Here is a 21,273-nt window from a genome sequence, read left to right on the forward strand (position 1 = left end):
AAATTCCCCATGTCCTCTTAGGAACAGCCAGTTGGGCACGGACGAGTGGGTCTCTCACTACCTCCCCTCCTCCCTCCCTCTCTCCTTTGTGCAGGACCCAGCGCGGTGCTGGGGGCAGAGGTGGAGCCCTGGGTAAGCTAAAGCAAAGGGAAATAAATAGGGGCTCGAGCACTGTGAAGTGGGAGTCACGGGATGCGGAACGTTCCAGAAACCAAGACCGAAGCGGTCTTAGACCTTGATCTGGGTGGTGACCGCGCGTACACACCTGTATACAAATTCGCTGAGCCACAGGCTTAGAATCTGTGCACTTTACTTAGGTAATCTACACCTCCGTTAAAACCCAAACCAAACCAGCACCAGCACCAAGCTCCCTGTGTCGCTCTCCTTTATTGAAGGGCCCCACATCCTCATGGGACCCCAGCCAAACCAGAATCCAGACAGGTCCCCCAAATATAGCAGGAGGCCTGGAAGGGGAGGGGAATGACTTGCGATCGCACGACGCCTCACCTCCCTGGAAACAGAAGCCCACCACAGACAGACAGACAGGGGCCCGGAAGAGAACACACCTCACCCTAGGTCCTCTCCCCTTTGCCCCAGTTGAAAAGAAAGTCAAACATTGGCTACGCAGCACCCCAGCCCCCCACCCCACCCCTAGCAGCATTTGTGGAGACCCCCCCCCCCGAGGGGCGCCCCGAGGCAGCTCCCATCCTCTTCCTTCACTTTGGTTCGCTCCGGGCAACTCCGTGCGCGCTTCCTTCCTCCAGCCTCCGGCCCAGCCTCTCCCACGCCGTCCAGCACCTACTCGGACCTTCTCGCCCACCTGTCCGCCTCCCTGCCCCGGGCTCCTGGGGCAGCGGCGGCTCCGGCGGCTGCTCCGCTCCCGGCTCGGCTTCCCCCTGCCGCCCGGCCGGGCTGGGCTCACACGGCGGCCCCGCTCTCCTTGAGGTCAGGGGCCGAGCGCTGGCGCCTCATGCGCGGGGGAGTAGTGTAGGGTGGGTAGCGGGGTCCCGGGGGCCGCTGCGCCGGGTACGGTTGGGGCTGCTGGGGGTAATAGTTGTGCTTTTTGGGCTGGAAGTGCTGGGGTTCCGGCTGCGCGGACCCGCCTCCCCGGGACCGGCCGCCTCCGTCCAGGGAGTTCCTGCGGGGCCGGTGGGACCTCCGAGGACTCGGGGGCCGGCGCGCGGGGGCGGCCGGAGGGGGCGCGACCTCCTCCGGGGGTTGGGGCGCCACGGGGGCCTCCCCGACCGCTGCCCCCGGCCACGATTCCCGGTGCTGGGGGTTGCTCTTAAAGGGGAAGCGCAGCTTGCAGTCGTGAGGGGGCACGAAACGGGCGGGGGGCCGGCGCAGTCCCCCGCCCCGGCCCCCCCGCGCCCTGCAGTCCCTGCAGCCGCAACTGCTCCTGCTTGAGCCAGCGCAGGCGACCCCGGCGGAAGGCGGGGTCCTCCTCCATGAGCCGCGACACCCGCTCCCAGCTGGACAGGGGCGGCGACGAGGGCCGTGCTGCCGGGGCCTGGGGCGCGCGCTCGCCGGGGGCTTCCTCCGCCGCCTCCTCCGACCCCGGGGGCGCAGCCCAGGCGGCTTCCCTGGTCTCTTCGTTCTCATCCTCGTGATCCTGGGGGGAAGAGGGCGACAGAGAAGGGCGGTGAGGAGAGCCGAGCGCTGAGCAGCTGAGGGCAGAGGAGCTGCAGAGGGGCTTGGCGACAAGGCGTCTGGGACAGAGATCTGAGCTGATCCTGGCCTGCCACTCTCTGTGGCTGTGGTCTGCTCCCTGGCTAGTAACCTCCCCGTGCCCAGATCCTCGTGTATGTACTGCACAGGGCTGGTGGAAGGATTAACCGCTAACCCCGTAAAGCGTGTCGCTCGGGTCTGGCATGGAGCAGGCACCTGGTAAATCCTACTGATTAAATAATGTGCCCCGGGGATGGAGCAGTCCTTGCCAACGTAAGAGAAACACCTGCCATCATTTAGGGGGAGAGACAGCTGATCAATGAATGAGAAAATACAGAGCACAGCAGATAGACTATGCTGCCGTGAGAAGTCAGAAGTGTCTACTATTATCAACACAGACGATTCCCATCACAGAAGAGCAGCTGTAACGAAGGACGTGATGTGCTTTATAGAAAAGTGTACATTTGGGCGAAGAGCAGTGCAGGGAAGGGGACGGGAGCCGGGGTGAAGGTGGCTGCCACCGGGGTCCACTGCGAGGCTGTCACTGCAGCAAACACCCGGAGAAGTGCGGGGAAGGCGCTCTAGGCGCAAAGGCCTCAAGGCGGCAGGTGCCCAGCGGGATCCAGGACCAGCAAGGAGGCAACGGCAGGAGAAGGTAAGCCGTCAATAACCCCCAGCCGGCTCGTGGCTGCTGGTCATGCGTCAGGGAAGGCAAGCGGGAACACAGCACAAAGTGTCCGCCGCAAGGAACCGCAGTGAGTAGTGAGCACCTGGCATACAGTAGGTGCTCAGATGTTTACTTGTTCAGTGAATCCATGCAAGCCAGGGTTGCCCCTCAAGGGCTGTTGTCAGGGTTAGATGAGGGGTGCAGGAGGAGTGCCCAGCACGGCTGCTGCTCAGGCATCGGTCCCGGGGGGGGGGGGGGGGGGGGGGGGAGGTCCCCGGGGCGCACGCGCACATGCCTCCAGCCGCGACTTCAGAACTGTGCGCGTCCTACGGGGCTTCTCAAGCTCTGCTGTACCTCTGACACCCCTGGGTACCCGTTACAAACGCAGACTCGTCCCCAGGCTCGAACTGAGCAGGCGCTCAGAGATCTGCATTCTCGGTCCGCGCCCCAGGAGGCGAGGCCGGGACTCGCTAACTACACTGAGCGGAGGCGCCTGTACCGGGAGCGGGACAGGCGGAGGAGCGAAGGGGGAGGGCGCACGCGGCCGGCGCTCCGCACCTGGGTCAGAGGGATGACCCTCTCCATGCGCAGCATGCGGTCCCGCAGGGCCTGCAGCTCGCGGTCCTTGCTGCTGCTCTGTAGTTTCACCTCCTGCAGGATCCCCGTCAGCTTGTCGATGTGAGCCCGCAGGTCCTCCACCTCGGCCCCGCGGGCGCCCTCCTCGCCGCCGCCGCCTCCGCCGCCTTCCTCCTCGCCCACCGTGTCCCACACATCCCTGGCCACGGCCCTCCAGGCGTCCCCGGGGCCCTCGGGCTTGCCGTAGGTGCGACACAGCTCCCGCATCTTGAGCGCAGCCAGGGCCTCGATCTCGGCCCGCCCGTGGCGGAAGTCGGCCAGGGCCACCTCATAGCAGATCTCCTTCACGGCCTGCATCTTCAGGTCGGCCATGGTGGCCCAGCGGGGGTCCTTGCCCTGCAGCCGCCGCCGCTGGGGGATCTGATAGACCCTCCGAGGGGCCCTGCGCTTGCCGCTGCTGGGCAGGCCACAGCGCTTGACGATGGTTTGCACCGTGGTCGGCGGCAGCTGCTCTCGCAACGAGGAGATGAGCCGCCAGCTCTCCTCACAGGAGCGCTTATCCGAGTCATCGCCGCTGTCCGAGTCCGCATACTGGGGCCAGAGAGAGAGAACGGGGCGGGGGGTAAGGACATTGCCGAGCACGCTGGACCCCCGCTCGGCTGCAGGAGGGAAGGAACAAGCCTCCCTCGCAGACACTCGCTGAGGAGTTAAGGACGCCAGGCGCATGGACAGCGGCTGGCAGAGCGCGATGGGCAAGCAGGAGCGGTAGCTATAGGGAGTCCGCGTGGCCCGCACAGAGATCGGCGCTCAGCACCAGACCGCACACTGAAGAGTAAGTCCGCTTAAACAACAACCTCAAGTCAATGACCGCACAGGCGGTACTTGGATACGTAAAAATCAGGAAGGTCGAGTCCAGGAAGCCCTACTCGAGTGGGCGGAGGGGACTCCCTGTACCCAGTCTGCTCCTGGAGTCACCGTCCTGTCTTGTCTTCTCCTAAACGCCACGGCCACCCCTCGACCCAACGCCCACTCCCTACTCTGGCTCAGACAGCATGAACTGAAAGCAGTCGGACTAAAGAACAGCCAGCCCATCTCCCGCCTCTACTGACCTGTGCCCCTCTCTGCACCCCCTGCGCCCCACTGGCCCTTATCATGCCACTCTGCATGCCCTCTACACGCCCCCCCACCGCCTCTCCAGTCCGTGTGTGTCCCCCATGCCCTGCCCCCCAATCCAGTCCCTCTTCGCGTGCGCCCCCGCCCCACCTGCTCCCCCCAATCCAGTCCCTCTGCACCTACGCCCCGCCCCTCCTGCACCCTGCCTCCTCTGTTCCCTCCGCGCATGTGCTCCCGCACCACCTGCTCCCGCACCACCTGCTCCCGCACCACCTGCTCCCCCCAATCCAGTCCGTGTCTGCATGCGCCTTTGGCCCCTCCCACACCCCCTCCAGTCCCTCTGCGCGTGCGCCCCCTGCACCTCCAGCGCCCTCCCCCCCCGTCCCTCTGCGCATGCGCTCCCCACCCCCATGCCCTGCCCAGCCCTCACCAGTCGCTGCTGCTCCAGCAGAAGGTCAGCCTCCTCCTTCTCCTTCCGGTACTGATTCTCCAGGTCCTGCAGCCTGGGGGGGGGCAAGGGGGAGGGAAGAAGAGCTGCTCGGGGCTCTGGAGCCACCGCAATGGGGTGGCCGACGACAGGGGTTGGGGGGACAGCCCAGAGAGCACCCTCGCCCCGTACCTCTTCTCCATCTCCAGCTTGATGTCAATGCCCTGCTGTTCCAACAGTTCCTTCTGGGCAAAGTTCCAGTCGACGGGCTCGGAGGGCGGCCCGGGGGGCGGGGGCACCCCTCGCTCCCGCTCCAGCCGCGCCTGCTCCGGGTGATTGAAGCGGAAAACGTGGTTCTTGCCCATCACAATCCTATTCCCTGGGGAGGGGAGCAGAGAAGGTGGGCTTGCTCCCCCACAGCACCAAAGCCACCCCCATGCCCACGGGGTACGGGGCCCCGCCCACAAGTCCAGGACCCCGACACCATCTCTCTCCCAGCACTCCGAGTCTGACAGTAGTCAGAGTCCCTGCTGATTCTCCTCCCTGACAGCCAAAGGGAATCGGGGGAGCCTGGCACCCTTTTCCTGCTTCCCCAGGGCCACAAGGGACACGGAGAGCTGAGTCCCTCATCGCTTCCTGGCCCCTTCCTCCTTCACATGCCCACGCTGTCTCCTGCTTATTTCCGGCTCCCACCCGGCTTCCTCTACCTGACTTCAGCACCAGGGGCTCGGTCACCAGTCTCCCGTTGACGTAGGTCTCGGCCCCTTCACAAGGCTCCAGGGTGACCACCACTGCGCAGAGGGAGAGAGGAAATGGGGCCATTAGACCCTGGGGGAGGGGGTGACAGTCATAGACGCCCCTCTTGCAGTACCCCCAGAACACGTGCATACACCCCCAGGCCCACCCCCCAGTACCTGTCAGGGGTGCCACGGCCCCTCTGGTGGCAGGCAGCACAGGAAAGGAAGAGCAGAAGGAGGGTTAGAGCCCCAGCTACAATTCCAGAAGCCTCTGCAGGGGCTCCCTGGTGCCCCCCATCCTCCCCAGCAGGGGCTCGGCAAAGCAGTCATTCTCCGAGGGCTGGGTCTCTCGTGTCCAGCAGCTGGCAGGCTGTGACTTCTGCACCCGCCCCCCGCAGATGGGCACTCCTTCCTTTCCCACAGATGCTCTCCCTGGCCTAGCCCGGGCTCCTCCCACAGCCCCCAGCCCACTGCCTGATGCACCTTGCAGACTGCCCCCTGCCTGCCCTTCCCAAGCTGCAGCCAGCAGAGCACTGTGTCCACAAGACAAGACAGAGCCGAGCCGACTCAAAAATCTATCGAGGTGCGCCTCAGTCCGTACACAGCCCCAGAGCCTGCTGCTCGCTGGGCACGGAGCACAGGGCAGCTCCCCGCCCTCCAGGAGCAGCGCCCCACCATCACGGACCCTCGGCAGTGCCTGAGGGGAGGGCTGCTGGGCAAGCTGTCTGATCTCCGTGGCTTCTGTAAGCCGGGGTGAGTACGTCCTTCCTTACAGAATGCTTGGAAGGCTCACAGAAATCGCTACGTGGACCTGAGTTCCTGTGTCCACTAAAAGTAATAAAGCAAGCAGGAAGGACTGTGGCATGAGGCTGTGGGAGAGGAAGGCAAGCAGAGAACGCAGCTCCAGGAGCAAGAGGGCTGGTGACGGGACGGGGAGCCTCGGAGCGCAAGCTCGAAGGCAGACTCGATCCATCACCTGGTCACCTCGAGGGCCGGGCAGGAGGAAGGCGGTGGCAGAGGAGAGGGCTGGGGGGTGGTCATGGGGGGTACCGGTCTCTCCCTCCCTTTCCCACCACGCCCCCAAATTCATTCACTCAGTCCGCAAGTACCTTGCCCCCTTCCCATGTGCCAGGCGCTATTTTAGGTCCTGAAAATACCCTGGAGACACCCGGCTGTCACAGAGCTCGCTTAGCGGCTCAGACAACAAGTCAATCAGCAGAAAATCTAGCGGCGCAGGGACGGCGTGACGGAGGAAGCGGGGCCTGGCAGGGAGAGCACCTTGTCCAAGTCCTCGCGCCCACAGCCACCTGCACGGAGGCAGAGCTGAGAGCACAGCCTCCGAGCCGGCCACGGGGCGTCCGGATGCCGTCTGCCAGCGTCTAGCTGCGTGGTCTTGGGCGCATGCCCCAACCCCGCGAGCCGCGGTTCCCTCCCCTGGCGGCTGCGTGAGAATGGGCAGCCGCACGAGCTGGAGGGTCAGGGAGAACTGTTCCTCCCCGTCCACAGGCCCGCTGTGCTGCCCAGTCCGCTCTGCCCGGCTCCCACCTCCAATCTCAATCTGCCGCACGCGACCCAACCTTTACGGCCCCCACGCTTTGGGGCCCGGAATCAGCATCTGCCTTCACAGCTGAGGAACTGTTCTGGGCCTGCCTGCCACCTCCCCAGACACACTCTGTGCTCGCGAGAGGGGGCACGCTCTGCAGGCCCTGTGTGGTTTTGGCTGTCACCTAGCACGTGGCTGGAGGTGACCACAGAACAGGAACTCAGCAGAAGCCCACGGGGCCGACCTGATTCGAGCTCGCAGCCCGCTGCGTTCCGCTGCCAACCCTGACCCCCACCAAAGCCCAACGGAGCCCTTCCTGATCTTACAATGGCTGACCACAGGTGCCCCATGTCCCCATCCCCTCCTTCAGCCTCTGAGGCCCACGCACGGGCTCAGGTGAGGGAGCGCCCCCATGTACCGCACCCTGCCTCCCTGCCCTACACATTCCCAGGGCCCGGCTCCACTTGGGCCCGAGTAAACCCAAATTGTTCCACTTCTTAAAACAATGACTGGCCCAGGACAAAAAGGCAACCTCGACACACAGCATGGGGGCACCGGGGGGCGCAGTTGGGTAAGCGTGCACTCTTGATTTCGACTCAGGTCGTGATCTCAGGGTCGTGAGATCGAGCCCCACGTCGGGCTCCACGCTTGGCGTGCAGTTGGCTTAAGGTCCTCTCCCTCTGCTCCCCCCACTGGCACGCATGTGCGTACGCACTCACTCTCTTTCTCTCTCAAAAATAATGTTTAAAAAAACAAAAACAGAAACCACTCTGAACTGCACAAGCATTGGTTTGTTGACAAATCAGACAGACTGCCACCTTCACCCTTACGTCTTGTGATTCCTCGACGCTTTCGCTGCTATGGCCAAATTAGGGCTAAAAATCTCTGAGGGTCTTGGAGCCAGAGGGACACAGGGGCCAGGAGCCTCTGTGGTCATCACTGGACAGAAGCGGGTTTTGCAGAGATAAACTCAGATATCCCACCAAAACAAATACAGCTTTTCATAGTAAATAACCAGGGTGCTATCTGAGGCTAAAAGAATCAAGGAAGAGGGCAGGACCACCTCCTCACCAAATGTCACTCCCACGTGTGCCACGGTGCTCTGGGTCAGCCTTGGGGCCCCCGCTGCTCCCTGCCCACCATAGCAGACCGTGTTCCCAGGGCAGGTGGAGACAGCTAGAGCTTCACCTGAGCTCGAGGCCCCTCTGAGGCCAGGGACACGGCCGCGCTCCCAGGATGGGGACCCTCCCCGGTGTCTGTATCCAGTGTGGGATGGGGCTGTGTTCAGTGGCCACTCCGCTCTCACCCCAAACATTACCTTCTCCATCCGGCTGAGGAATGCTCCGGAACACACAATGTTGCTCCCGAATGAACTGCCCGGTCAGCTTGATGTCCACATCTACCTGGCCCACCCTGGGGAAGCAAGGGCCGACGTTTCCTGAGCACGTGGCAGACATCCGCCACGCCCCTCCTGAACGCAAGTTCACCCAACTCCCTAAGTCAGGCAGTTCCTCGCATTTCACACATCAGGAAGCAGAGGCTCAGAAACTAAAGGAACCTGCCCAAGGTCACACGGCCCGGCAGTGCTAAAGCTGGGATCCGAGCCCACACCCACCTGACTCAGAAGCCCGTGTCCGACCGTGTTACGGGAGGGGAAAGGGAGCCTGGAGCGGGCCGGGCACCCTCAGCGCGGGCTCCCCCCACCCCAAGGGCTGACTGCCCTGAGGGCTCCCTCCTTACCCAGGGTTATCGCCCAGGACAGCTGTATGTGCCTATGGTGGGAGAAGGGGCACCCTCACCCCACTGGCTCCGGGAGGTGACCTCGGAGGGCCCGAGTCCCGGGGGTTTGTTGGCGTTAGCCGGCAAAGCCACCCACCCTGCGGGCACTGCTCCACACCGTGAGGGATGCCATGGCTAAGAACGCGGCAGTCTGGGCTTCCGCCCACTCCTCTGCCCCAGGAAATCGGGGAGCTATCCCTACAGCCAGGCTAGTCCCCGGGGGCGTCTCACCCCTCCCAAAGTGGTGGGTGCAGGGGATGGCCACTGAGCAGCCAGGCTTGCAAATTCTCAGGAAGCCCAGGGGGCGAGCTGGGCTGCGCAGGCAGCTGTCTGAGCTCTGGGGTGTCTCCAGGAAGGTCACGGGAAAAGGGAGTCACCGGTGTAGCCGTGGGTCTGCAACCACACCGCACAGGGAGAGGCTGCCCCACAGACGCGGGGTACAGGCTACCTGGTGACGCCATCTTTGATGTGGTAGAGCAGACACTCGGACATGAGCGGGTCTTCGTTCAGGTTCACCAGGTGCGGGGTCTGAGGGAGGAGGGGAGCGGTCAGAGGCGTCGGGGGAGGGTGCCAGCCCTGCCTGCTGCACCCCCACCTTGGGGAGCTCTCCCACCCCCCGGCCCTCACTTACACACCACCTCCACACACACAAAGGGCTACAGACCGGCCCCACCCGTCCGGCTCCCCGACGGCCCCAAGTCCCCTGCGTGGGCCGAGCCATCCTTGTCCCCGACAGAGACCTCAGGATCCCCTGGCCCTCGCCTCTGCTTTCCCCGTCCCCCTCTCCGTCCCCCTGCCTCCCTGTCTCATTTCCCTTCAGCGTGCCGCTGGCCCCGCGTGGAGAGTGCAAGTGGGCGCTGGGTGAGGGGACCCCACTTCCCACCTCTCTTTCCAGCTCGAGTTTCCTAGGAACACAGACGACTTTTATCATTGAAAAGTAGGAAGTATCAGCTCGATGCAAAAGCAAGTAACACCAAGAGACCTGCTGCTCACGGCAGACTCCCCGCTCTTCCCGCGGCCGCCCCAGGCTGCCTCACCCGGGGCCTCCCCGACCGAACCCAGGCTGCACACCTGGCTGGCTGGTCAGGACGCCGTCCTGTACCAAGAGCCCAGCCAGTGCCGTCCCCGGAAGCACCTTTCCCGACTGCAGTTTCTCTGCCGACACCCCCGCCCGGCACAGGCATGGAACTCTGGGCAGCCCGAGAGCCGGCCTCAGCTCTCCACCCCCCTCACGGCCCTGCCGGCCCAGCCCAGGGAAGTCTCCCTCCCTTCTGTCCGCTGCCTCCTTTGGCCCTCCCCGCCCAGGCCTGCCTCCTGCCCGCACGCAGCACTGGCGAGCGGGATGGTTCTCTACCCAGACCTCTCTGGCTGGCGCCCCGCGGCCGCCTGACTCGAGCCTGCTTTCACACAGGTACCCCTGGGCCTCCAGGTCAGAACCCCAGCCCACGCGTCCCAGCCCCGTCCCAGGTGCCCCCTCGCCTTCTGCGCTCCTGCCCTGTGGACAGCAGAGCACCCGCTCCGGAAGCAGTCCCCCTGCATCCCTGACCGCCCTCGGGAGCTGCTCCCAGGTTCCCAGCACCCCCCACCCGGGTCAAAACCACTCACTTCCTGTTCCTCAAGGTCTGTCTCAAGGGCCACCTCATCCACAAAGCGTCCGGAAGCCTTCCACCCGAACACGAGATCCCCTGCCCGCGTTCTGTGAGGATTTACTGCGGCCTTTCTACCTGCCAGACCCCAGGAAGTGCAGGGGACCCACAGATGAGCCTCAGCCGGACGCTGCTGGCCCCTCGGCAGGGGAAACAGAGTCAGCTTGGGGTGGAACCCACGACAAGTGGGAAACGGACGTCCCACGGAAGTTTCTGACCTTTTCAAGCCCTCCCTTAGCTCCCTCCTTCATTGTCCCTTTGTCCCGGGGGAGCTGAGTGCCACCACCTCAGGGAGGCGCTCATGGGAGGGAGCAGCAGTGAAGGACCCCCGGAGCTCAGGGAGGGGGGGAGGACAGCACAGCGGCTCATCCTTGAGGATGAGGGGGACGAGGACAAAAGAGTCAGGACGGGAGCCCCGAGGCAGGAGAGCACAGCATGGCGGGGACGGCGGGGAACAGCCAGGGTCCTGGCCCATGGCTCTCTGGGAGCGCCGCGAACAGCGAGCCCAGTGTCGGCTGCGGTGGATACAATGCGTATGGGTGCGCCTACTCCAACCCTGGCACCCAACTGCCAAGGCCGCCACCCTCCTCGCGGCCCACTCACGGCCTCCCTCGCCACAGCATCGGGCCTGCTCTGGGAACGGCAGACGCAGATGGGCTCTCGAAGCAGAACGCGATCTATCCCTCGGGAAAGGAGACATGATTTAGGGCAGTGCTTTTCCATCTTTGGCCCGGGAACCCTTTGTTCAGATGAAACTGTACCTGCGAGCCTAACACGTTAAGCAGATAAGCAGGGAGATGCTGGGGCCGAGGCTGGGGATGGGGGACCCAGAGTCTGGCCCTGCCCACCTCCCATGGCTCCCAGGAAGCAGGCCCCGAGCCAGGCGGAAATCAGTGATTTAAGACATCCATGGGCCCAGTGGTGGGAGTCCCGGGAAGGCTCTCCGCTCTCTTGGAGACCAACTAGCTTTTCCTGCAGGACCGGATCCCCGCCACAGCGTTCCAGGCTGGTGCCAGCCCCACCAAACCCAGAGCCTAGCAGCTTCCGCCGCCCCGCCCCCACCCCCCCCGCAGTACCCAGGCTGCTTCACGTGCGAACACCTGCAGCCTCACACCCGAGAGAACACGACAGTAAGTCAGACTAACACACCCTCTTCACCAGGGGGCCAGCAAAGACCAGAAGGCTGACAAGGGTGCAGGAACGTGGTCGCTCCCTCTGCGCTCTGGGGAGTGTAAAAGGGCACGCTTGCGATCTCTGGAGGGCACTTCAGCAAAATACACTTAAATCTTACGTGGCGACCATAGACCCCAAACCTCTACTTCTGGAAATCCGTCTTCGAGACGATAAGCCTACCCATAAGGCCACGCAGCGGAATGCGGCTTACAGTGTCAAAGAACACAAAGCCACCTAAATGCCCACGGGCAAGAGGCTGGTTCAACGCAATCCCACATCCACTCGAGTATTCGGACACCACGAGAAAGAACACACGGAACGTGGACACCCTGCCCCCAGAGAAACGTCAGGGAGGGAACTACCACTGGTCCAGAGAAGGGCAGTGTGGGGGGACATAGGGACAAGTGTGCATGTCTCACGCCTGTCCGCACACAGACCACCCCTGGATGAACGCGTCAGACACGGGCAACGGCGCAGGCACCACGGAGAAGAGGGAAGCTCTCCCTTCCGCTGCACTCACTTCCTAGTACCACGTGCACGTTCCCCTTACGGGAACAATTCAAAACCAAACCCAACCAAGCCCGTCCGCTGGTCCCCGGGCCTTAGGAGGTGGCACTCGTCCCTGTGCAGCATGATGCCCTCCAGGAAACATCCCCCCCCATCAGGGGCACCCAGCACCCCTGCATAGCTGCAAACCACATGGAGAGCCATCTGTGGGCCCTCGTCCCAGATGCAGACCATAGAGGGGCCCCCAAAACGCTGAGGGCCCGGCCCCGGCCCCGGCCCCCAGTCACCCCGGCCACGCCCTCTCACTCCCTGGCTGTGCCTCAGGCTGGGCAGGACAAACCCCTCTCATAAGGTCTTCCCCGATCTTATGAGATCAGGAGGGGCCTCCTTCCGATAACCGCCCACCTCTTCCAGGAAGCCCCGTCCTACGCTGAGCACAGTGCACCTGACCAGGGCCTGATCCCGTGAGCTTCGTGCTGTGGACGAGAGGCCAGGCCAGCTCCCCGGAAGGACCAGAAGTTCCCACTCTGCTCCAGTGGGCCTCTGCGACACCCTCCGTGACACCCTCCATCCGCACACAGCCTACAGCCACGCTGGCGGCCTACAGCCTGTGTCCCCTCTGACTGGTCCGTGCCTGTGTCCTGCCAGCCAGTGAAGACCAAGGGCCTCTCCTGCCCCCGGGCGAGTCTGACCACTCCTGCCCCACCTCCTTCCTTCCCCTGGGCTCCCACCCCACAGCAGGCAGGCGGCAGGGGCTGGTGCGCCCGGCTCGGCCAACACGGGCCACGACGTTCAGCCTGACACTCGCCCGGCTCCTGTCACCCACATCCTGTGTGACCTCCAGGGCCCAAGTGCCAAACCGCGTCCCCGGGAAGCGTTTCCACGCGTCTCCAGCTGCACGGACCCTCACATCCTACAGTTCAGTGCCCATGCCCCTGCCCGTCACCCTCTCACGAGCGCATGTCTGACTGCGTTCCCAAGCACGTGACCCACGCACGGGGCACAAAATTTGACACGGAAGAGCACACGGTGAACACACGGCCATTGCAGCCCACCCCCAGCCTCCCGCGTCTTCCCCCTGCTCCCGGAGGTAACTACTAAAGCCTGTTTCTCGTGAATCAGAGACAAATTCCACGTGAACTCACACACACACTCACATACATTTGTTAACACGTGGACTCCAAGCAGCTCTTGAAACCGCCTCCCCCCCCACCGAAGTGACCCACCCTGGCATCTGTCCGCGGCCTCTAGAGCCATGGACACCTAACGAGACCGGCCGTGGGCTGACTGTCGGCAGGAGGCCGGACCACACACAGGAGGTGGTGGGCACGGGACAAACGCAGAGATCAGAGTTGGGGCTCACCCATGCCCCCCAACCCTCTGCTCTCACCCTTCCAGGGTCTCCTAGCCCTCAGTGGACCCTCACTCACCTTCTTTGGAGAGAAGACGCCCACAGTTCCCCCGTCTTCCCGGACGGCCACCCCCATCTCAGCCAGCAACGCTTCTCTGGAGGCAGAGAGACAAATGGTCTTATGGGGACCCGTGAGCTCCTTCCCTGCAGGGCCTGACCTCCCCTCCCTGCTGCACCCCTCCATGGCTCCAGCTGTCAGCCTGCCCCTCGCACCTCTCCATTCTCAGGGCTTCCGTCTTGCGTAGCTTTTCTTCCCATGTCTCATTCAGCTCGGCGATAATCTTCTCCGTCTCCTGGGGGCACACGACAGGCGGGGTTCAGGGCTGTCTGGGACAGGTACCCACCATGGGGGCTGCCCCCGGGATTCCTCCTTCCTCCTTGACTCTGGCCTTGGAGAACTAGACTCCCAGTAGCCCCCAGCCTCCCTCCTCTTGCCAGCTCCAGCTGCCCACCTGCAGCCTCTCCATGGCCTCCTCGGGCCCAATCTGGGGCTCAGCATTGGGGGAGAATGAGGATTCCAGCTCGCCGTTGTGTGTGGAGGGGTGTGAGGGTGAAGGCGGGGCTGGGGGAGATGACACAGATGGCAGGACACCTCCGGAACTCCCCTCGTCCACCTTCAGGCCTGATGGGGAGAAAGAGGTCAGAAGAGGCTGAGAAAACACAGAGCTCGTCAGAGACATCAAGGGGGTCTCAGCAGGGACCAGCCTATCAGGACTCAGGAAGACATGTGGTCAACCTTCGCCCAGCAGGGAGATCCCCTACTGCGGCCCTGACACATGGGCACCAGGTGTCCGCTTGTTCCCCACCAGGCATGGAGAGCTCATTACTGAACAAGGCTGAGAGGTGACTCCATCAGAAAGTCCTTGGCCGCAGTGAGCCCTGATCTGCTCCACGTCACATGTGCCTTCTGGGGAAGAGAGACCTGACTACTTTCCCTTCTGCAAGCCTCCCCTCCAGATGCAAGAGGAACATCACGTCTACCTTACCCTGCTCTTCCCAAGAACGGACACCCCCATTCTCCCCACTGTGCCCCTCGGCCCCCAACTGTCCACGGTGGGAAGGCCCCCGGGACTAGACGCCGAGTCCACATGTGATGCGGCTGGCACAGGTTATGCAGCCCCTAACCAGGACACCATCCAGCATTCGGGGGGCTGAGTGTCACGTTGTAGACACCACTCCACAGGGGCGCCTAGGGGGCTCAGTCGTTAAGCGTCTGCCTTTGGCTCAGGTCATGATCCCAGGGTCCTGGGGTGGAGCCCTGCATCAGGCTTCCTGCTCAGCGGGAAGCCTGCTTCTCCCTCTCCCACTCTGCCTGCTTGTGTTCCCTCTCTCACTGTATCTCTTTCTGTCAAATAAATAAAATCTTTAAAAAAACAAAACAAAACAACGAAACCACTCCATGGCTGACTGTTGTTTCGCTTACAGCCAGCAGAACCCGCCAGTCCACAAGACCGTCTATGGAGGCAGGTGCCCCCACGGCCTCTCCTACGTGATTTACTCCTCGAAGCATGAACGCTGGGCTGGCCATCTATCCACGCTCCTTCACTGCCGCGGTCCTCAAGGCCCCCCTGAATCCTCACTCCCCCAGGGAATTGGTTCCCTAGCTCTGCATTGTCTGAAGACCTGCGATGTCCCCTCTGCATATCTGCGTCCACGCCACCGGGCATAAGAAGAGCTTCACGGTTGGCGGGCTCTCTCCGGCCTCAGGCCCGGGCGCGGGCAGCCGAGGGACGAGGCTGGTGGGGGCGTCCCTGAGCAGCCCTCCCCTGGAGCCCTACCTCCCAAAGCGGAGGCCGACAGCCCCTGAGCCAGCAGCAGCTCCCGCAGCCGGGCCACCTCCTCCTGCAGCTCTCGGATCAGCCGGGCATTCGGGTCCTCGTTGATGACGGCGTTACAGCGGATCTGCTTGGTGCGGTCAGCATACCTGGGGGAGGAGGGGGCGGGGTGGCTGCAGCCCCAAAGCCCCTGGGTCCGTGGCCTGTCTCCCTCCCTCTTCCAGACTGTCAAACACTGGGTCTGGCTGAAGCGTGGCCTGTCTCCCGGCCGGGGTCCCAAGCTGCCGGCCTCTCGGCTCCTGGCCCCTTCCCGGCCGCCCGCTCCCGCGGGAGCCTCACCTGAGCGTGCTGAGAGTCTCCTCGTAGTTGATGTCTGCAGGGCTCAGCGCCGCGATCATGGCCGTGCGTGAGTTCCCACCTGCAAGACGAGTGGGGAGAGCTCAGTTGGGCTAGGGCCTAAGAGCAGTCAGGCTGGGTCTCAGGGTCAGGGGTCAGACAGGGTCACCGTCCAAGATGGGGTGAAGCTACCAGTCCTGAAACTCCCCACAGAAGCTGGCAGTCAGACATGGGGAGGAGTGAGGTCAGGGACACCTCTGATGTCTTTGGAACAGATCAACGAGAGGAGGACAAAGCCAGCGGTGGGCATTGGGTCAGAGAGGGCCGTGGCTCGCCTCAGCATCAGGACATCTTCCAAGGATGTCCCCCGGGACGGGGGACGGTTGGGATGACTGGGGGATTTGCGATTCTAGGGGTGGCACAGGGACTCGTCAGACGTCATCAGAGGAGTCGGTGGGAGGGTGGCAGGGCCCGGACACAGAGAGAGAGGAGCCCTGGGGGATTTGCGATTCTAGCGGTGGCACAGGGACTCGTCAGACGTCATCAGAGGGGTCGGTGGGAGGGCGGCAGGGCCTGGACACAGAGAGAGAGGAGCCCCTCACCCAGATTCTCCTTGAGAAGCCACGTGAGCACAGAGTCCCTGTAAGGGATAAAATCCGACTTCCGCTTCTTCGATTGCTGGGGATGGAAGAGGAAGGGTTCAGGATGAGCCACCCTCTGCCCCGGTCCCAGAGCCGCTTCTCTTCCCAGCCCCTGGTCTTACCAGATCCGCCAGGGCCGAGATCACTTTCCCAAGAGTCGTCAGGGACTTATTGATGTTGGCACCTTCCTGGAAAGGCACGAAGAATGTGGGCCATGGGGGCCCCCTCCCCAACTCGGACCCGCCTTCCCCCCAGCCAGAGACCACCACCCGCAGCGGCCAGCACTGACCTCACCCGTGCCTCCTCAGCCCCCTCACCTTCAGACGCATGCCCCGGGCCCCCGAGGAGTCGGCCCGCTCACTGCCAGCAAGGTCCACCAAACTGATCTTGCTGACCTGGGGTCGGAGGAAAGGGCAGGAGGCACTTGGGTGTGGGAGGCGGGAGGGGCAGGCAGACGAGGGGACGCCCAGCAAGGAACAGGGGCAGGTAGCCAGGGCTGGAGGAACCCCACCTTCTCTGAGTCCAGCCCTGTGAGCTGGTCGTGGCAACGCTGTGTGAAGACGATGGTGAAGACGGCATGCGAGCGGCTGCTGGTCTCATTCATGTTGGTGGCGGCCACGGTCCTGGGCGGGGGGAGGAAGGGAGCGGTCACTGCATCTGGCCCCCCACCTGCCTGGCCTGGCTCCCTCTCCCTGCGCTCCGGCCCCCGGCCTCACCGAGCCTTGTTCCCGCAGTCCATGAGGTCAGCAATGTCTGCGTAGGAGGTCACGGCCAGCTTCGACAGGTCCTGCACGTAGGGGCCCAGGATGGGGTGCTCCCGGACCCGCAGAGAGCCCCGACTCTTGGGGTTTAGGAGGTCCCGCACCCGCTCACAATAGATCTCCATGTAGCTCACCTGAGCGGGAGAAGCAGGCACGAAGCGACAAGTGTGGCAGACGTATCGCTAACAAAAATCACGCTAAACTCTCCGGACGCGACGCAGCTGACGGCATCTAGCAGACACTGAGCCCTCAGGACGCCCCAGGCGCCGTGCTGAGCACTTCGGACATGCGGGCTCGCTGACCCAACAGCCCTGGGCAGGAGGCCGGTGACTATCATTTCGGGGGTGAACACACTCGAGAGCGGAGAGATGAAATTACCGGCCCAAAGCCGCCATGAGTAATGGGTGGGGCTGCAGACAGGCCCGAGGCTGCCTGAGTCCTGACACTGCCCATAGTCTTGCCTCTGCTGCCCCTCCCCGGCCCGGGGCCCCACCAAGACCCAGGCTCACCTCCACAGAATAGGAGAGCTGAGCACTCTCGTTCTTATTCACGCGAGAGAAGAGGTCCTCGCAAAGCTGGAAGGGGACACAGAGAAGCAGCTGTTCACGATGGACCTGCTGGGCCTTGGCCCAAGTGGCTCGGTTTAACCCCCACCAAACCCATGAGGTTAGGTGCTCCCGTTTTACAGATGGGAAAGCAACCTCAGAGGAGTTCATGCGTGCCCGGGACCACCACCTACTATCCGGTGAGCCAGGAAGCAAACGCCGGCACCCTAACACCAGAGCCCATGGTCAAGGCCACTGTGCCGCGGTCGGGGAGAATTACAGTCAGCTCCCAGTTATCCACATCTACCTTCTCTACAATCAACACCCTGACTACAGTACACGAGTCTGGGTGGAACCGCCCTCATGCATAAGTCTGAGACAAGATAACACGGTAGGAGGTAGCAGAACCAGGCTCCAAACCCAGGATTCTCCGACAACAAGGCTATGGCTCTTCTCATGAAGCTTTGCTGCTTCTGGTGGGGGCAGGGACCCCTCTCCACGGGGCCCGGAAGTCCACGTAGCCTCCCACCCTATCTCCAGCACAACCCCTGTCCCCATAGCCTCAGAGACCCAGGTCTCTGCTCCACAGTCCGCCTTCCTCCCTGGGAGCACTGAACCTGCTTGGCCCTGGCCGCCGCCCGCTGGGCGTACCTGGGGCACAATGCCCTGCTGCCCTGGCTCCTGCCGCCCCATCATGGTGTACGACTTCCCGGCGCCGGTCTGCCCATACGCAAAGATGCACACGTTGTAGCCTTCGAAGGCATGGAGTAGCATCTCTTCTCCAATGTCCCGATACACCTGCTGCTGAGACGCGAACTGGGGGTCCTCGGCCTGGTGAAGCGGGGCAGAGACCGGAGAGCCCTAGGTGACTCTGTCCTCAGGGTCTAGGTCCCGACAGTCTGCCCCCATCGCTGCTGATCAGCCAAAGGTCCTATGTGCCCTGAGCAAAACCCGTCCGTGGTCCTAATCACCTCCGCCAGACCCATCATCCCGAGGGATCCCCCCCACCCCGGTCCTGGTCACGCCGTAAGGGTCCTACTCACCCCCACCCTGGGGTCCTGGCCCTCCCATCCCAGTCCCAACCCATCCCACGGAGGTCCTATCTAGCCCAGCAATGCCTCCTCCCCAGGACCTAAACCCCTGTTCCTCATTGCTGAGCTCTCCCCTCACCCCAGCAACCTCACCGAAGTGTGTGACCAGTACGAGTAGTCAAAGGTGAAGCTTTTGGGGGCATCCTTGCTCTGTTTGGGATTGATGATGGCTGATAGGGCAAGACAAGAAAAAACAGGAAGGCCGAGGTCAGGTACTCCCGACTTCTGCCCATTCCCTCACGTTGTGGGAGTCCAGGCATCCCACTCCCCACCTCTGTCCTGGTTCATCTCTCCCCTTTAATACTCCCCACCCCCCTCCAGCCACCATGGCTAATTTTGGCTTCCCAAGACCCGCCCCCCACCGGGCTGCCTCCCCGATTGGGCAATGGAGGGCTCCAGGCCAACATTCCCCCTCCCAGGGACTGGAGCATGGAAAGGCCAGCCTGCCCCCACCCTGCCCCCACCCTTTCAACTAGCACCTGCTGGGCACCCAGCTTAGTCCTCCTCCCGGTTCGGCCCAGCCAGCCAGGCCAGCGTGGTGGGCCTGCCTGCCCTGTCTGTGCCCGGCCAGGCCCCTGGGACTCACTCACAGGTGGTGCTGCCCTGCATGCTGACCACACACTTGGCATCCTGGCTTGTCTCACGGGCGTTGAAGGGCCGAACCCTCACTGCCACTTTCACTGAGGCACCAGCCATGGTTCCCGACTCTCACCCTCCTTAGCTGAAGGATAGAAATAGAAGAGATGGTCAGACCCCACCAGGGGGACCCAGACATTGCCTCCGGTCTTCTCCCAGCATCTCCACCCCCTTCCCCAGCTACCCAGCCCCTTCAGGACCTAGCTCCTGGCCCTCTGGCCTTCCTCCCAAATGTCACTCTCCTCAGGGACGCCCAACAGTGTTCCTGCCTCTCTCCCCGGCCATAGCCCAGCTCGCAGGGACCTGGGCCATTATCCCAGAGTTACCTGGCGTCCTGGCCCCAGACCAGGGGGGCTGTATCAGCTCTGGCTGCCACCGGCCCTCGTAGGGGAAGCCCCATCCTACCCTTGGGGCCTGGCCACACCAGCTGGGGCTGTGGGGGAAACCCTGGTTGTGGGGGAAGAGTGGTTAGGAGGCACCTGTGGCTCCAGAGGTGGGTCGGGGGTTCCGCGGCTAGAGGGCAGGGGCAGGGGCAGGGGGTAAGGTTAGAAAAGGGGAAGGTGGCGGTCCCTCCCGAGTGGCTGAAAGCAATGTGAATCCAAGGACAGGGACCGTGATATTTTTATTCCTCGTCACTCACAAGTGTACTGGACACCCAGATAGAGAAAAGAGAGAGAGGCTAGACAGAGAGCAGTTCAGAGAGAGGGACACAGAGGCAAAGATACTGGCGGTGGCAAGAAGAGGGGCAGAAGAGCAACAGAAAGTCACAGACACCAAGAAAGGGAAACGTACAAGACAGGAGGAGGCAAAATCCAGGTCATGCTGTGGAGAAAATAAGGAAAGGAGAAAAGGAAGGAACCACAGAAGATTGCAAACACAGAAATCTTAGACAGGGAGGGCAGCTCTGGGGTGACAGCACAAAGTGGGAGCCCAGGAGAGACATGGGAGAAAACCCCAAACATAAAACCTGCCCTAAAATTCCCCCACAGTGCCAGCCAAGAAGTAGAAACCAGCTCCCACCTAAAGCCCACAGCCTCCACATAGGGAGAAACTGCCCGTGGGCAAAGTTCAAGGGCTGGAGGTACAGCCCAGGCCTGGGATCCATGGGCTGCCTGTGGGCCCCAAACCCCTTGCCCAGCCCCCAGCACTTCCTCCTCAGGATCCAGGACAATGGGCAGGGGAGGGTGGGGTCATCCTGTATCCATCACACCAGCCCCCAGAGCTCCTCTGTTGGGGGATCCCTGTGAAATACCTGTGTCTTTACTGGGGGACGGGGAAGCACTGGGGTCTCCCCGAAAGGAAGCAGGCAGGTCCCAGCCCCAGCCTGCGGCCAGGGCTATGGCGTCCACTGCCCTGGGGAAGGTGCCAGGCTGGAGCGCAGGAATGTGGGTTCCCGAGTGCTCACACCCTGGGAGGAGAGGCTGAGCAGCCCACGCCCACGGGCAGTAGGGTGGAGGCTGGTGAAGACAGACCAGGATGCTGGGCCCCTTCTGTGGCCCCACAGGACCAAAGCACCCGTTCTGCTGGGCCTCACCTCTGCAGCCTTCCCGGTCAGGGCACAGGAAGGGGGACAGGGCTGGTGTGTCCCAGGACAGGAAGGGAGGAGCTCAGATCACAGAGGCTGTCAGGAAGCACAGCCTTGACCCCCCAGACCCTGACCAGGGCAGGGACGACGACGGAGACATGCCTTGGTCACGCCGTCGCGGCTTATGGGGCTGGGAAGAGGGTGGCGCGGCCGGGGCACGGGCACGGGGGTCGGCCGGGGGCACCTGCCCGCAGCCCGCCGGGTGATCCCCGCGCGGACCCGGGTCCCGGCCTGTGCGGGCGGCCATGCGGACCCGGTGCTCCCTCCCGGCCGGCCGCCCGACGGCCGCCCCGGGCCTGGCACCTCTCTGCGCCTCCGCGGGACAAACAGCACATGACCCCGGCTCCCGCGGCCGGCCGGGACCCCGGCTCCCCGCCCCCCCAGCCGGCACATTCCTCGGCGGGCTTCCCCTCCCTCCTCTGCCCTCCCCCCACCCCCAGCGCTCACCTCGTCGCGGCGGGGCTCCCCGAGCGGCTCGGCGGAGGGCACGGGGGCGACCTTCCCGGGGCGGGGAGGGGGGGCGTGAGACGACGGCCGGCTGATCCTGAGCGGGCTCGGGGCTGCCCCCGCCCCTCGCCGGGTCCCCGGGCGGAGGGCGGCGGACTCGCGCCCCGGGGGCGGCAGCAGCAGCGGCGCCAGCGGCCGGCGCCCGCCCG

The 21,273-nt window shown here is 63.5% G+C and overlaps 1 protein-coding gene across 1 annotated transcript; it reads right to left on the minus strand.

Annotated features, from left to right (window-relative positions):
• Positions 1-293: 293 nt before the first annotated feature.
• On the minus strand, positions 294-20,683 carry KIF1C (kinesin family member 1C). Its single transcript, XM_087867497.1, is given in 24 exon segments — positions 294-1,365; positions 1,367-1,612; positions 2,894-3,502; positions 4,455-4,527; positions 4,644-4,830; positions 5,159-5,242; positions 8,050-8,144; positions 8,959-9,038; positions 13,267-13,342; positions 13,461-13,540; positions 13,700-13,869; positions 15,026-15,171; positions 15,362-15,440; positions 15,961-16,036; positions 16,122-16,187; positions 16,317-16,394; positions 16,511-16,622; positions 16,716-16,894; positions 17,270-17,335; positions 17,957-18,136; positions 18,490-18,566; positions 18,987-19,117; positions 19,359-19,479; positions 20,567-20,683. Coding segments are annotated over 22 exon segments (3,312 nt in total). The 5' UTR covers positions 19,093-19,117; positions 19,359-19,479; positions 20,567-20,683; the 3' UTR covers positions 294-918.
• Between the last annotated feature and the right edge of the window lie 590 nt (positions 20,684-21,273).

Source organism: Ursus americanus, chromosome 14, assembly GCF_024610735.1.
Source record: "Ursus americanus isolate L20-20 chromosome 14, mUrsAme1.1.p, whole genome shotgun sequence".
NCBI classification, from domain to species: domain Eukaryota; kingdom Metazoa; phylum Chordata; class Mammalia; order Carnivora; family Ursidae; genus Ursus; species Ursus americanus.